This window comes from Eublepharis macularius, chromosome 12, assembly GCF_028583425.1.
Source record: "Eublepharis macularius isolate TG4126 chromosome 12, MPM_Emac_v1.0, whole genome shotgun sequence".
NCBI classification, from domain to species: Eukaryota; Metazoa; Chordata; class Lepidosauria; order Squamata; family Eublepharidae; genus Eublepharis; species Eublepharis macularius.
This window is the reverse complement of record NC_072801.1, coordinates 11,080,073-11,096,748: the sequence shown is the minus strand read 5'-3', so window position 1 is coordinate 11,096,748 and position 16,676 is coordinate 11,080,073. Positions and strand designations below refer to the sequence as shown.

The 16,676-nt window shown below is 45.9% G+C and overlaps 1 protein-coding gene across 2 annotated transcripts in view; it reads right to left on the bottom strand.

Moving 5' to 3' along the window:
* The window catches only part of LOC129340672 (myosin-16), a 50,108-nt gene extending 37,795 nt beyond the window's left edge, over positions 1–12,313 (bottom strand). Inside the window, exons 1-11 of one of the 2 annotated variants that reach the window (XM_054995597.1) lie at positions 12,211–12,313; positions 11,738–12,014; positions 11,089–11,232; positions 9,120–9,276; positions 6,910–6,937; positions 6,279–6,375; positions 6,035–6,127; positions 5,507–5,570; positions 5,124–5,222; positions 2,769–2,872; positions 1,186–1,324 (exon numbers count right to left, since the gene is read on the bottom strand). In XM_054995597.1, the coding sequence (XP_054851572.1) occupies positions 1,186–1,324; positions 2,769–2,872; positions 5,124–5,222; positions 5,507–5,570; positions 6,035–6,127; positions 6,279–6,375; positions 6,910–6,937; positions 9,120–9,276; positions 11,089–11,232; positions 11,738–11,947 (1,135 nt within the window). In that variant the 5' untranslated portion in view covers positions 11,948–12,014; positions 12,211–12,313. Of the gene's footprint in view, positions 1–1,185; positions 1,325–2,768; positions 2,873–5,123; positions 5,223–5,506; positions 5,571–6,034; positions 6,128–6,278; positions 6,376–6,909; positions 6,938–9,119; positions 9,277–11,088; positions 11,233–11,737; positions 12,018–12,210 lie in introns of both variants that reach the window. The other variant, XM_054995598.1, reaches the window with a different exon arrangement.
* Between the last annotated feature and the right edge of the window lie 4,363 nt (positions 12,314–16,676).

Sequence of the window (16,676 nt, the reverse complement as noted above, 5' to 3'; positions counted from 1 at the left end):
TTACAAAAACATACCTCCTGCCTCCAGGATAGGCAAGGCAGCTTACAGGAAGGGGGGCGCGGAATAATCCACAAAAATAAAGTACCTAAACTAAGCCATATGGTAAAACTCAGAAGGCCTAACTAGACATTACTTTTTGGCCCCAGGGTCTTTTCGATCAAATGTACTTTCTGAGTTCTCAGCTGGGAACTCCATTCTCAGGCATATGGGGGAAGCAATTCAAAGCAGAGCCCAGGTACACAGGAAGAAAGGCACTTAAGCCTTCCCTGAAGCTCCCCACATGCCACGGTCCCACTTGAGAGCTGAGTTCCCAACATGGAAATCACAGGTAACGTGTGATCAGAAAGGGACTGGGAGCCAACCTGGGGAGGATACAAGGAAAACATAACCTATAATCAGGCCCTCAATAACCATAACGCTTTGTTTCAGCATCATTTTTTCAGCTGTGTATTGTTTTCAAATTCCTGCAATCCTTACCCTATTGCATTGCTTATTGTTTGTCTTAGCCATTGATCATATTGACTGATGCTATGTAATCTTCCTTGAGGTTCAATGAGAAAGGTAGATGATTGCAGTTTTCACACCACCCGTAAGCATCCGGAAGATCATGCGGAACTCACGGCATGAAGCGTCTTTCCAGCACGATTTCCCAGCACGATCCCTTTTAATGGTGTGATGACATCAGAAATCACACCATTAAATGGGATCGTGCCGGGAAATTGCGCTAGGAAGACGCTTCATGCCGTGAACTTCGTGCGATCTTCTGGAGGCTTTGGGCATGTGAAAACGCCCAGTAAATAATGTGGCAGAGAGTGCCCTCAAGTCATAGCTGACTTATGGCAACCTCTGGTGGGGTTTTCATGGTAAGGGACTAACAAAGGTGGTTTGCCATTGCCTGCCTCTGCAACCCTTTGCTGGAGGTCTCCCATCCAATTACTAACCAAGGCTGACCCCGCTTAGCTTCTGAGATCTGACAATATCAGGCTCACCTGGGCTATCCAGGTCAGGGCATAAATAATGTGCTACCAACATTAGGGAAAAGGCAATGATGATGAATTCTTCTGTTGCATATTTTGAACTAGTTCAGCCCAACTAAGAATCACAATATTTTGTTATTGAGATGGTCACTTGCATTGCTTCAGCCCTTTGGCACCACAAAAAAAAAACACCAAAACAACTTGTTACCCTCTGTGGTGTCCACTTCTGCTTGCTCCTCTCTTGGCTTCTGCTTGAACTTCATGTTGCCAAAGTGCATGATGCCACCAGTGAGCTTATAAACACCCATCTTCTCTTCTAGAGTGAAGCCAAGGACATCAAAGGCCACCTGTCATAGCGGGGGTGGGGGGTGGGGGGAAACGACGCAATAAGAACCAGACTAAATGTCCGTCACCAGCCCAGAGACTGAATGTTTCAGCACACCAGCAGGAGCTGCTAGTAGAGCTGCAGAGAAGGAACCTGAGGTTGGGGGCAAAACGTAGGAATACTGTCATCATAAATGCCTCATCAGGGCTTTTTTTCTGGGAAAAGAGGTGGTGGAACTCAGTGGATTGCCCTCGGAGAAAATGGTCACATGGCTGGTGGCCCTGCCCCCTGATCTCCAGGCAGAGGGGAGTTGAGATTGCCCTCCGCGCTGCTCGGCGGCGCGGAGGGCAACCTAAACTCCCCTCTGCCTGGAGATCAGGGGGCAGGGCCACCAGTCATGTGACCATTTTCAAGAGGTTCTGGAACTCCATTCCACCGCGTTCCCGCTGAAAAAAAGCCCTGGTCATCATAAATGCAAGAGTCCGGTGGCACCTATAAGACTAACAACATTTGTGGTAGGGCATGAGCTATCTGAAGAAGTGAGCTGTGGCTCATGAAAGCTCATACCCTATCACAAATTTTGTTAGTCTTATAGGTGCCACCGGACTCTTGCTCTTTTCCACTGCTACAGACAGACTAACACGGCTATCCATCTTGATCTGTCATCAGAAATGGATGTATTCTATAGTTTACATACAAACGCCTGTAGTGTCAAGTTGCAACTGACTTAAAGTGAACCCAGCAAAGGGCTGGCAAGAGAGAAGCAGAGGTGGTTTGCCAGTGCCTTTCTCTGCAGAGCCAACCCTGGTGATCCCCCATCCAAGGACTGACCCTGCTTAGCTTCTAAGATCTGATGAGATCAGGCTATACTATGCTACTGTCCATCCCATTCTACAGTTTACTATGTGGTATTTCATAATGAAATTAATTAATAACCATGAATGCTGATTCAACAGATTGGCTTCCAAGTGATTCCGCAAGCCACTGTCTTGTGAGGTCAAAGGTCAGACAGGCACCACCCTTTAGACAATATCAACCAATAAGGGGTGGAAGCGTCAGCCCTATGAGCCCCCAACGTAGTTTGCTTCCTTTGCACCCCTAGCAGCTGGGGCTGGAACCAGAAATGTACAAATGTGTGTGCTGTAGTGAATCACCAGGCCTACAGCTAGGAATGTTCCTTGGAAGGCAAAGCATTCCAAGGACTCTGGAATGTCACAGCACCCATGGATGGAGACACATGAAGCTGCCTTAGACTAAGTCAGATCCTTGGTTGATCCGAACCATCTACTGGCAGCAGCTCTCGGGGTTCTCAGGTGGAGGTCATTCGCATCATCTGAGCCTTTGCAGCTGGAAATGCTGGAGACTGAACCTGGGGCCTTCGGCATGCAAAGCAGATGCGCTTCCAATGAGCCAGAGGGCCGCCCCCCCCCCCCCCCGCTAAAGTGCATCCGTATTAGTAGGCTTACATCAGTGAGAAGCAGCTCTTCTCCATCGTCCATGTTGTCAACCACCGTGACTCCCTGGCTTATCCAATGATATTCCTTGGGGTCAGACACAAGAAGCAAGGTTTCTGTGAGAGAAAAGGGATGTCTGAATGGGGGGGAGCATGGCCTTTCAGCCACATGACCAAGCTGTGCTACCGGTCCAAGCAACGAGCAATTTCATTTGCTTTACGTAAAAACACACTCTTTGCATACTGGCCCGTCCCCTCCATGATAGCATCCCAGTCTGACTATCATGCTCTGAGGAAATGCCAAGTTTCCTGCATCCAAGTTCCCCCCACCCCCAGCCACAGCAAGGGAAATGGGTCAACCTCCCATTTCTGGCCGAGAATTTTCTCTCATTTTCTCTTTCCTCTCGCAGCAGATTTCTCCCAAAGCAACACTTCATCTTTCCAGGAGGTGCTACCTCTCACAGTTGCGGGGACTAGGCTTTTGAGAAAACTGGCACCCTTAGAGCCTGAGCAATGATGGGGCAGGTGAACTTTAAAGCAGCTCTCAGGCCTATGATAAAGTGCTGCTTTGAAGGTCAAGAGATCAGCAGTGGCTTCAGAATAGGGTGCAAGCACCAAGTCATTACTGACCCATGGGGGGACGTCGCATCATGACGTTTTCTTGGCAGACTTTTTTCGGGGTGGTTTGCCATTGCCTTCCCCAGTCATCTACACTTTACCCCCAGGAAACTGGGTACTCATTTTACCGACCTTAGAAGGATGGAAGGCTGAGTCAACCTTGACCTTCAGAATAATCAGCTGGAAAATATCTGCCTACTTTTCATAAAAGTTTTAAAGTCTTGTTAAAGTTTTGGCCTGCATTGGCCTGATTTTGCTTGACAACTTGAGACTGTGTCCCATTTATACTGATCAGGCATAGGTTTTATTCTATACTCGTGTTGTTTTTCTGGGAAAACGTGATTCATGTTTTTTATGCTTGGAAAAGTAGTGAAAAAATGTTTCACATAAATATAAAAAACACCTGAACTCTGGCACTTGGTCACTTTGGAACCACATTTGAGTAGCAGGACTGTGATGTTGCAGGAGCACCTCTGTGGAGCAAACCCTGTTTAGAGGCTCTGGCCATTTGAATGACATTTGCATCCAATCTGATGGTAAAAGTGCCAGCCAGAGTCAGGCTTCTTGAGGGTTCTCTATGGAGATTAAATTTCTTAGTGTGCCTTTATTTCACAGAGCAGCTCTCCTTGTCCAAACCAGCTCTGATCAGGCTGTTAAAATTATCCGCTGGTGGGCAATCATAATAGTCTCTCAAAACGCATGGCAAAAAGACTGTGAAGGCAATATAAAAGAAAACAATGGAAACAAATCTGGTCATCCCAAGTATTCACTTCCAAATCTGCAAACATTAAACTTCAAACCTTTAAGATCTAAACAAAATGGAACCTAACTCCATTAACGCTTTTTTTACTGTAGAATTAATAAAGATCTCAGATGCTGGAAACTATATGGGCAAACTGGCACATTTTTACACTGCTGGTGGACGTGCCCAAATATTCAAATGTATTGGGATTCAGTTATTAACATCATTGAAAAAATTATAGGCTATATAATACATTGCAAACCAGAAGCTATACTACTGAACTTATGGCGCAAAACTAACCCGGTACCTGTCTATAGGAAAGATCTCATCTCAATGCTAACAGCAGCTAAGATGAGTATAGCTCAAAAATGGAAAAGTGATATCAATGGATATCAAAGGTCTGGGATCTTTTAATTTCTGATAAAATAACAGACCAAATAGCTTCTTCTGAGAATTCTAATTACCATTCATTCTTTATGGAAAGATGGCTTCCTTTCTTAAACTATATCATGTAGCATCCGATCAAAGATTATGCTGTACCTAAGAAATACGTAGACATTTGTCTTTATTGATTGTTAACACCTGTAAAAATGTTCTTTACTTTACTTATGAACCTAGTTTAAAATGTCTGGAATCTTGTTACCATTGTATTATTGTTATTGTTATGTTATTATTATACAAAAAAATCAGAAAAAATTGTTAAAAATTATCAGCTGATATATTATGAGAAAATACTAGCAAGGCATTTTCTCCCTAAAATGCTAAAAATGGTTTATTAATTGCCTGTGTCTGGGGATGCCTGTTGGATTGAAAAGTCTCTTCTACATTCTGCCCCACATTAACAACATTTCCTGATATGTACAAAGAGAGAGAGAGAGAAAGGTGTTTTCAGCATGCACAAGAATGCATAGAGGTCTGCATTTCCCCCCTCATCCCGACATCGTTGAGAGATCTCTCTCTCACACCCACACACACATATTTAAAGCACACACACTCATAGTGCCATACCAATAAGTTCAGGTTTCTTTTTTGAAAGAATCTGGTAGAAGATGTGATAGCCTCGTTCAGCAGGTTGCTGGGAGATGACACGCGATTTCTCTAAGAGATCTGGAACAGGAAAGAAACCCAGGCTCACGGTGAAAACGCAGACACAATCTAGAGCTAAAATTGTATTTACGAAGGCAGCTTTTCTGCTTTTCAAGAGCTGGGTGTACTATTAATTTAGTGAAAACATTTCTATGCCACCTCCCCATAGGCATGTAGATAGACAGAGAGGCAGGATAGTGTTGCACATAACTATTTTCCATAATGTTACTGTTGACATCCTTCTAAAACAGATCTAAGATTTGGGGTTCTGTTATTGCAGAGATTGAACTGACTCGGATACTTACAACTCTCAATGTCAGCCCCAGCCAGTTTGCCTGTGCTGCCAAAGTGAATTCGGATGAACTTACCCTAGGCAATAAGAATAGGAGCAAGAGAAAAATATGGTCACACAGAGAGGAGTAAATAGGCAGAAGATCTGAAAACACCACATGGGACAGGGATGTATCTTCAGGGGGGAAAATGTCAACTGGGAACTAAAACAGCAGACTTGTCTACATTTATGAACAAAATTTGCTCTCGGAAACTATTCTGTGATGTAAATCCAGTATCTGCAATAATGAGAGGTAAATTCTGCCAACAGAAATCATGCGACTGGAACTTATTGCACTAAGTAATAGCAGTTTCCCCAGCAGCACATATAGTGACTCCCTGCGGCCATTTCAGGTCAGGAAAACAGCATAGGGGTGAAAGCTTAAGTCCCCTCACCCCATGATCCCAGGTCAAATCAAGATCCTGTATGCCTGGGAGTTAAATTTAAATACGGAACTCAGCAGATATATGGAATGGCGGAGTACAAGCATTCAAGTACGTACAAAGCGAGAGGAATTGTTGTTCCTGGTAGTTTTGGCATTTCCAAAGGCTTCTAGGACTGGGTTAGCTTGGATGATTTGATCTTCCAAGGACCCCTGTGTAAGACACGTGAGCAGATGCTTATAAATATGATACTTCATTAATCAGGGACATTTCTCAACGGCAAAAGATAAACATTTTCATCTAGGACCTCCAAAGGGGGACAACTGTAGTTGCCACAGGACAACAATTTCCGGTTCATCCTACCTTCCCATCAGCAGAGGCTTTGCCTGTGCCGCCAATGTTGGCAAAATACTGGATGACTTTCTTTGTGTTCTCAGTCTTGCCAGCTCCGGATTCTCCGCTATGGATGAAAGAGGAGATGGAGATAATCGGCAGATATATGGCGTTGTCTAGAAATGTCAGACCAGAACTAGGCAGGTCTAGGTTCAGATGCCCACTGGGTGACCTTGAGCCAATCACTTTCAGCCAAGCCTACCTAGCAGGGCTGTAGTGAGGATAAAATGGAAAGGAGGAGATAATATGTACACCACTGATCTCCTTGTAGGGAGGGAGGGCAGGATAAAAGACAGACAGACAGACAGGACCATAAAGTTGAACAGCTATCAAAAGCTATCCACCCCACCCACAAAAAGAGGGTTCAAATATCAGATACGACAGATGTTTAGTTTCTAAGATCAGAGATGGCAACCCCACTGAATCTTGAGTGCAAGTGTCTGAAAGCAGACCAGAAGAGCACCCTTAGACACAGACAACGTTCAAAGCTGAAATCTTGCTTCTCTGCCGTTCACATTGTTTTCTTACAATTTTATCTCTCTTAGCTAAACAGTACCTGTCTGCAGTGGCTGAGCAAAGAAGATTGCAAATTTATACTTACGTGATCAGCATAGACTGGTTTTCGCGTTCTGTGTGGAGCACAAGAAGACAACAAACAGCAGGTGTTAATAAGGGGTCTTCATCTTCCTGCTGAGCTAATTTACAACTCTGCAGCAGCTCACCCTAATCTCCCCTTTCCCATCCCAACTGGAGATTCTTTTCTTTGTCTGGCTGCAGACCTAAAAACACAGATTTTTGGAAGGTGGCAAGGAAGTGGAGGGAGGCACAGCAATGCAGAAATAAAGCTTTTTTGCCACCCTAGGCATCTGGGATGGGACAAACACTCTCCAACACCTCTTGGAATAATATGGAGGATCCCTTGCTTCATGTGGTATGCCAGCTGGGGCAGAAACACTGCACAAGCAAAGACTTTGGCACAGCTGGCATCCTACATGAAGTGAGACGGATCCTGCAGCACAGACAGATCCTGCAGCAGAGGATTTTAGGATACATTCTCAGTTTCTGCTGGGAGATGGTGCGATAACGTCACACCCTGGAAATGACGTCACTGCACATGCGCCGAGAGTACGCACACACACTTAGTGCACTCAAAGAAACATACTTCCAGCACAAGATAAGTGCCAGGTCCCCCCTTCCCACCGGGAGGGTAGAGGGACTTGGCAACCCTACTGCCACAGGCCAGAAAATCCCCTGGTCTTGGAAGTCAGGTGATCCAGAAGAGCCAATCAAAAGACACTGTCTACTTTGAAGGCCCAAGGCCTAACGCTTTCCCTCAGCCTAGGCAACCTGTTTCCGCTAGGTTGTCCCTGAAGATAAGACCACACCAAGCTTCTTGCCAGTTGTAGCCTTTCCAACCAGCCTCCTTGAGGGTTGCCAGGTCCTCTTAACTTCTTTACTGGGGGGGGGGGGGGACGGACCTGGCACTTCCTAGCGCAATCTACGCATGCATGCATGCCAACAACAAGTGTGGTAACATCACTTCTGGAAGTGGTATCATTGTGCCTGCCGGCGGGCATGCTCCCACCCCTCACAGGGACAAATTTTGGCCCCGGTGAAGGGTGGGAGCATGCCTGCCACCCCTGCCCCCACCAGGGGACTGGCAGCCCTGCTCCTAATCTTTCAGGCATGTCCACTGCCCTACTGAGTGTGGCTAGGCCCCGTAACACTAAGAACCAAGGCACTGACTTTCTGGCTTCCTGTTTTCTGGAGTCTAGGGCCAAGCCCCTGGACTTGCCAGAAGCAGGGGATGGGAGGCAGCTGGGGGACAACTGCCCAGACACACCAATGGATGCCCAGGACCAGACCAGGCTGACAACAGAAGGAGGGAGAGAGACGCCCCAGTCTCAGGAGGGCAGAGCAGCACCCAAGCTCCAGAGAGTCAGGCGGGACAGGTGGAAGCCAGCTAGCCCCACCCTCCAGTTGGAAGGCCCAAGGGACAGGCCAGGAGAGTGAGGACCACCAGGGATGGAACAGCCCCAAGGGAGAAGGCTCAGAAAACAAGGGCAGTCAGCCAGCAAGCCAGCCAGCTACCTTACTGGCAGGGGAGGAAAAGCAGCAGCAAAGACAGCTCAGGACCACACCCCAGCCTCCAGGCAAGCTAGAGGGGATTAGCCAGGACCAGGAAAAGCTGGGAGCAAAGCCATCCCAGGTGTGGCGACTTGAGGCACTCAGCAGAGAAAGCTTGGCAGCCAGCCAGGAAAGCACAGCTGTGGCTGATCAAGGCAGCCAGCAGAGAAACCCCAGGTGTGGCTGCCTGAGACATCGAAGGCTGTGGCTAGAGTGCAGGAAAGGATATAAGGAGAATCCACCCACAGGGTATGGTGGGTTGTGTAGGAGGATGGTGGAGTTGAGGGAAAGAGAAGCTGAGATGAGGATGGAAGGTGAAGGAGAGGAAGGGACAGGAGTCTGGGGGCTGCAGAAGGTGAGGGCAAGGGGCAAGGGGCAAGGGGCAAGGGGCAAGGGGCAAGGGGAGGCAGCCAGGACTCTGTCAGGTGGAGCAGGACTGTGAGGGGAATGAGAAGGAGCGATGGTGATGTAGACCTCCATCCACAGAGTGGGAACCTGCATATTCTCTGATGGCATCCCTGTGTCAAGGTCAGGTGGGCTGGCACCTCACAGGGTGATGCCCAAGACAGAACCTAACACCTGTCTCTGCTACTGCAGTCTCCTCTGCCTCTGACCTCTATAATCTCCCTGGCCATTGAAACTGGGGAAATGAAAATCACAAGTTCAGTCCTTTATAGCTCTCACCCATGAGCATGTCGTGGTAGGCGTTGTCAGAGATGGAGAAGAGATGAGGAGGCACTTCTGTGCGCTTCCTGCCTTTGTACAACTGGGCCACACGAGCGCCATAGATGGGCAGCCACTTGTATGGGTTGATGGTAACACAGAACAGGCCGGAGTAGGTCTGGAGGGAGTAGAAAGGAACCAGTATAAGATGTCTCATCAGGACTTAGGGATTCAACATTAGAGCTGAGAGACATACGCTCAGGCCTTTGCTCTGTCAGGGACACCTGTGGAAGCTTGGATCCTGTTGACACTTGCTCAGCCTGTGGGCCAAGAAGCAGTAGTGCTTCTTAACAGCAGCCACATGCTCCCCCACCAGGGTGATCTACATATTCTTAACAGAGCCATTTCCAGGGCTTTTTTCAGCGGGAACGTGGGGGAACGGAGTTCTGGAACCTCTTGAAAATGGTCACATGGCTGGTGGCCCCGCCCCCTGATCTCCAGACAGAGGGGAGTTGAGATTGCCCTCTGCGCCGTGCCCTGGAGATCAGGGGGCGGGGCCACCAGCCATGTGACCATTTTCTCCGAGGTCAACCTACTGAGTTCCACCACCTCTTTTCCCAGAAAAAAAGCCCTGGCCATATGTACCCCCGCACAGGGTGATCTACCAGTTTTAAAGGGCATTCAAAATGGGGCGGGGGATGGAAGGCACTCTGGGTTTTAGGTAGCACAGACTTGAGGCTGAAGTTGTCTACTAATATTAACTCTACTGTAAGGAGTCTGCTGTCAGCCAATTAGGGACCTTTGAGTAGTTTGCCCTTTTTTGGAAAATACAAAGAACAGAACATGTCAAGATGCTGTGGTCTTTTTTAAAAATTTGGTTTTTCTATTCACTTGATTCTTCTCAAATATACAAAAAAAGGACTCCAGCAATCCATTACTAATGCAAAAAAAAAATCAATGCCCACTTCCTATCTCTTATAAAGGGTGGAACTGATGGGGCGTCTTTTATTTTTGCTTCTCTCCCTCCAATGTTTAGTTGGCTCTATCTAAAAACTCACAGTATTTCTTGACCCTTCTGCAATATGTCATCCGCTCAAAGCATCTCAGCTGTACAGATTTATTCTCACAACACCTGCAGGTAAGTGCTGTGACCAAGTTTTATCATTGGGAAAGACAAGGCACTGGATGTGAAATATATAACCATTGCTTATTCAGACAACCTTTGCATGGAGCTTTGTAGCCATCACATTGTGGGTTGGCCCTGCCCAGCGAGCAAATCAGGCAGGGATCTCTGAATTTCCCAAATCAAACTAGAAGCCAAGGATGTGTATTACTAAAAGATTTATTTTTAAAAGATGCCAAAACACACCCTCCCTAGGGATCAATCTACAAGCCTGGAGGGAGGGGAGAAGGGGGGCATTTGGGATTTTAAGCAGCCATCTCCTCACTTTATTTGGTTTCAGGCAGCCAAAGGAGGAGAGTTGTTTTATTGTGCTCACCGCACCCTGAGGATATAATCCCATATGTCTCCCCCAGACCCTTAAAAAGTGGCACACCAAAACCAGCAATGAAACCTATCATTTAGCATATGGCTGATCGACCCCATGCCTGAGATTCTGCCTGTATATCATATGCATAAATCATAAAATATATCTACATCAATAAAGCTGCCTTGTCAGAAGTGCTGTTTTCCTGTCTTGATTTTTCATTTGTGTCTTGGAGAGTATCAAATAATAATGCTGCGTACTGAGTGGGTGGTAGTGGATCAATGACCCCACTGTTTTAATCCGCTCTAACTGGGATGTGTTCATTCTCCCCATCCCTTCCCTACATAATGCCGAGCTCTAAAGCACAGCCGAAACAAACAGGCCCTATAATTCTTCCCAAAGCCGCTCAGACTCTAGGAAGGAGAGCTGTCCATTATCTCTGGAACACCCTTGTGTCCTTCGTACGAGTCAGATACATCATATGGTGTTCTCACTCAACTCACATAGATCCTCATGAGGATGTAACGTTGCCGCAGGTTGTCTAAGACACTGGCTTCGTTCAGGAAGGTCATGTTGGCCATGTCATTGACCTGGTAGAACTTGGGTGGGTTCATCTGCTGGACATCATCTTTCTTCATGGTGACGGTCTGTGTGGTTAAATTATCATTTAGTGACAGCCTAGCTATAGCATCAGCATCATCTGCATGGTTCGGAGCTTCCCACTTCTAAACAATACATTGGACTGTTCTTAATAGTAGCTTATGCTTGTCTGTAGGACACTACAGGACAGGACACTGTAGGACACTACAGTAGAGCTGGGAGAACCATTTCACAGGCAAAGCAGAACTCAATGGAGATTACACTGAAAGCACATAACTAACATGACACATGTTGTTGAAATTTTTGTCATTATATCATATTTGTTTCCCCCCACTTTCATTTCAACAATCCCACTTGTACTGTGGTTTAGCTTTGGGAATCCCAGGGCACTGTCTGTTTATGGCACCTGTATTCCCAACAAAGGTGTGCCATCTTGGTTATACCACCCTTCCCTGTTGCAGACCCCCTCCCCAGTTTGAAAACCCCTCTTTTGTAGTAAAGAAAATCAATCAAGACACAGCATTTCCCCCTCGATATTCCACACCAAGTCACCTGGTTCGTCACAGTCTTCACGGTAACTTGGTTATCAGCTTCAGACTGGATCTCTCCAGCAACGAAACCTTCTTTGTCGTCCTTGACCCAACATGACTTCTTGATATCATACGGCTTGCTCATGGCCTCAATCTTTTCTTTCTCGGAGGGAGCCAGGAATGGCATAGGGTCCACATCGTCCCCACACTCTCCTTTGTATCCACCAGGCATGTTGGTTTTAGTTTAGGCACAGGGCAGAACCAGAAAGGAGTTGGCTACAGCGTTACGCTCAAAGCTGCTGCTGAGAGAAGGAGAGAAAGTGGACGACGGAGGCAAGGTAAACAAGAGAGTGTTGCATTTCTTTGTGAGGCCACCCATTGTTATTACCACCCACTGCTTCCCTCCCCAACCACTGCTTTAATTTTTGCCCACTGAACACAGCATACCCCCTAAAATCTCCTCCAACAAGGTACTGAGAAACATGGAGTACCTACCAGAGAGACAAGACCGGAAGACACCTCTTGTTTATAAGGCACTGGCTCAAGTCTTTTATACCTGTTCAGTGTGTCTGAGATATCACTTGCCTTGTGGGTGGGGGAAGGAAACATGTATGTCACAACCTCCATGGTCTTTGTGGAAGGGAAGCTGATTGGCCTAAGACCATATCCCTCAGGAGAGACTGAGTCTTGCCCAGTTTCTTGGGGATTTCTTTTCCCTTTTCTTGGCCTTATAGGGCATCTCATAAATTCAGCCACATGGCTCAAGGGACCAAAGGAGGCCAAAATAGAATCTCCGCCTTGCAGATTTCTCTTCTAAAGGAGCCATTTTGAGCGAGGCTCAGTTAACAGCAGGTGATAGCAAAGGGGTTTGCCAACAGGAGCAATTGGTGCTAGAGTCAGGGTGGAATCAGACAGGTTGGTAGCCACTGAAAAGCTTATTGCAGGATGCCCGCAGCTGTACAGACAGGCAACTGGTAGTACCTTCCATGCAACCCAGCCCAGTGCTACCACCTCTCTTCAACCAAAACCCAGAGAAGCGGAGAGTCTGGAAAGCAGCCAGTTGGAAGCTATGTGCAACCAGGGCTGAAACTCCTCATTTCCACACCCAATGCAGGCTTTCACTTTTACCTCAAGGCAAGTTCTGATTCTGCTCTGGTGTTCCTATAACAGCTTCCCTCTCTGCACCCACTAATGGAACACTTTGGTTCATAGTCCCCAAATGTCAATAATTCTTACTCAGACTATGCCACTTCAGGTTGTGGGGAAGGGGGTTGTGCGTTTGAATCCTCCTCCTCGTAGTTTTTTAACCCTCCTCGCTCATAGAAAATTAGCTTGTCAGTAAGTAGATTTTAAGATAGTCTTTCTTGTGTTATGCTCTTCTTGTCTAATCAAGTAGGATTTTTTCCTCTCTGAAGGAACATCTAATATACACGTGAAGAGAGTCATACAGCTCAGGAAATCACTTTGACATCGATTCTGCTGGCCCGGAGGACCCTTTAGATAATTTGATTTGTGCTGCTAGCCTCATGTTGCGGGGCAGCAGCTGTCTCTATCACTCGCTTCCAAAGCTCTCTGACACAGCTATTTAGTCTGGTGGAGAAGTGGCAGCTAATTAGCAACAGAATTGACAGCAAAAGGCTCTCCTCGCTTTCCAGAAAGAATAAAGCGAGGAAACCTGGCAAGGAGTTTTGTGTGTGTCACAGTTATATTAAGCTCTGGACTCAAGAAGAGAGGATTGCCTTTTTCTTTTCTTTTTTTAACCCCTCCTTCATGGGCTTTTATTAACCGCTACCAAAAAAATATATAGAAATGCTGATGCATCAGTTTCCTGGTTCAGCACTCATTCCCAGCTGTCGCACACCGTCTGATCCTGGGAAGGACTGGTGTATTCCCAATGGTGTCTTAGTCTCCGTAGCAGTCTGGTATTGGCCCAAAGAAGGAGAGAGTATTCTTCCCGTATTCTATTTACAGAAAATGCTTCTGTATTGGAGAGAAAGGTGGGATTGGGAATACTAGGAAGAAAAGACTCCTAGTCACGTCACTCCTGCCCAGGACACCTACGTGGGCCCAGGCCCCAAGCATAATTTCTGGAGGCCTGGCACAAACTGGTAACCCACTTCTGCCTCTTGCATGCAATCTTCTCCTGGACACGACAACTTTCTCTCTTGCATATCCGAAGCACAGTACAAGCATGTTGCAAACTGCCTTTCTGTTTTGCACACATGCATGTGCCTTCAGTGGAAGGAGAAAGGCCAGAGGTGCCCTGGAAGATGCCGCCTCCTGGGATAGTCCAGGACCTCAGCCTCCTCCTTGGCAGAGTCGTCAGCTTTCCTTTTTTTTTAGTAGTGCTTTATTGTTTTAATAAGAATAAAAGCCCAATAAAAGGGCAGGGAGAAAGAAGAAATGAATGAAAATAAAAAACCAAAGAAAAATAATACATACTTCATTTTCCATTTTCCTTTTCCGCAACATCTATCTTCACAAACAATATAGTTACCTCCAGAATTTACCTTTTCGTTATTGCCCCCCTTCTATTTATTTTTTTCAAGATTAACTTCTTAGAAATCAAATCCACAGATCATCAGTTTGTTTTTTTATCTCGCACAGAAAATCAATAAGGGGTTTCCACTTAACCATAAAAGTAGATAATGTTTTGTCTCTGATCAAAGCTGTAAGTTTAGCCATCTCTGCTACCTCCATTTTCACAATATAGTCATCCATTGAAGGCAATACAGTACTTTTCCATTTTTGCGCATATAAAAGCCTAGCTGCCATTGCCATGTATAGAAATAGGATACCATGTTTATTTTCCAACTGTTTGTCCATTAGTCCCAACAAAAAGGCTTCTGATTTAAATTGTATATTGATCTTCAAAATGTTCTGTATTATCATACGAATTGGTGACCAAATTTTTTTTGCTTTGGGACAAGTCCACCAAAGATGGTAGAATGTTCCTTCATGTTGCTCACATTTCCAACATTTATTTGACTTATACCTTTACTCATTTTTGTTAATTTATCAGGAGACCTATACCACTGGTACATCATTTTGTAAAAATTTTCTTTAAGTGTGGAACTCAAAGTAAATTTGAGCCCCTTTACCCACATATTTTTCCACTGGTTTTCAAGCAGAGTTTTCTGCTTTCTCACCCAGAGAAGAAGAGCTAGGGTCCCATGCCTTTTTGATGCAAAATATTATTTTTACAACACTCCTCAATGGGCTTAATAAGATTGGCGATTCCCGGACTGTGTACTACCAGTCCATGAGAAACAAACTGAACAAATCATTAAAGGTTCTCAAAAAAAAAAAAAGGCTGTCCGCTACAACTCTGTATGATCCAGTGTTTTGGCCTTGCCTCCATCCAATCAGCTTCGAGTGGATATTTCAGCTGCATTTCTGTATCTAATGTGATTGGATCCTTCAGCCATTCCTGATGCAGAAGGGCAGTAGAATGGTCTGCTTCCAAGGAATCTGACTGTTGTGTCTCTGTACGATCCATTGCTCAAAGTATGCCTCCTTTCATTCTCAAGGTGTTGTTCTCTGAAGAAAAGTGCTTCTGACATTTCCATGCTCTAAATTCGGGGTGGTGTAAGTGAAGTTCAACCTCAGTCTTAACTTATACAAATGTATACCTCAGTGATCAGAATTTCTAGAAACATCTGTATTTGTTATTCCATATTACCAGAACTTTCTTGTTCTGAACGACGAGAGCAAAAAAAACCCTAATCCACAACTGCAGCTTTTCTGCGGCTGTCAAAGCTGAGTTTTTTCAAAAGAATATATGTGACTGAATGAAAGGGACACTTGTCATCCAGATTTAAGGCATGAATCTTTTCAAAACTCCATTAATCTTGATGCCTTTCTTATTCAGCTGAGGGACAAACTGTCTTTCTCTGTCCCCCTTTTCCAATTCAGCAAACATATCACCTCCCCCTTCTCAGTTTCTAAGAAGCAGAAATTATGTGGATCTTTTGCAGTATCAAAAAATAGGAGGGATCTATCAGGTGGGTTGTGCTGGGGGGTACTTTTTAGTATTCTGTTCATAAGTGAACATAAATCGTACCTTTCTAAACACTGGTGTGCATGCATGAGCTCTCATGCATGTAGCAATTGTGCTACATACATCACATGTTACTGAGAACATTCGGTGTTAGATGGAGTACAATCTTATGCGAGTGATGGGGTCTCCTTATTTCCTAGGATCAGGAATGAGGTGCACATAGAAATGGGGCATCAAATAACACCCCTAGTGAATGTTTCAGGTTGGAAAAATGGCACAGGGCACAAGGACGAAGCCCTTTCTCCACATGCACTCCATTCCAATTCCAGTTGGGCACTACACGGGGGAATTGAGAAGAAACCTTCAACGTACATGTGATTGTGTTATGCACAGGGTGGGACCTAGACCTGATAGATTCAAGTTCATTGTGAAGTGGAAAAGATGCTGATATCCAGGGCTTTTTTTCACGGGGAACGCGGGGGAACGGAGTTCCGGAACCTCTTGAAAATGGTCACATGGGTGGTGGCCCCGCCCCCTGCTCTCCAGACAGAGGGGAGCTGAGATTGCCCTCCGCTCAACTCCCCTCTGTCTGGAGATCAGGGGGTGGGGCCACCACCCATGTGACCATTTTCTCTGAGGGCAACCCACTGAGTTCCACCACCTCTTTTCCCAGGAAAAAAAGCCCTGCTGATATCCATCCATCCACCTTCCTACCGACCTACCTAATCTGCCTTTCTCCCCAGTGGGGACCCAAAAGGGCTTACAGCATACGCCTTCTCCTCTATTTTATCCTCACAACAACCCTGTAAGATAGCTTAGGCTTAGAGTGTGTGGCTGGCCCAAGTTCACCCAGCAAGCTTCCTTGTAGGAGATCCTAGCCCTACACTTTAACCACTACACAGAGAATGCACACAGAGAGAACCATAGTACGGGTTGGATCTTAATAGTGTCGAGGGCTGCA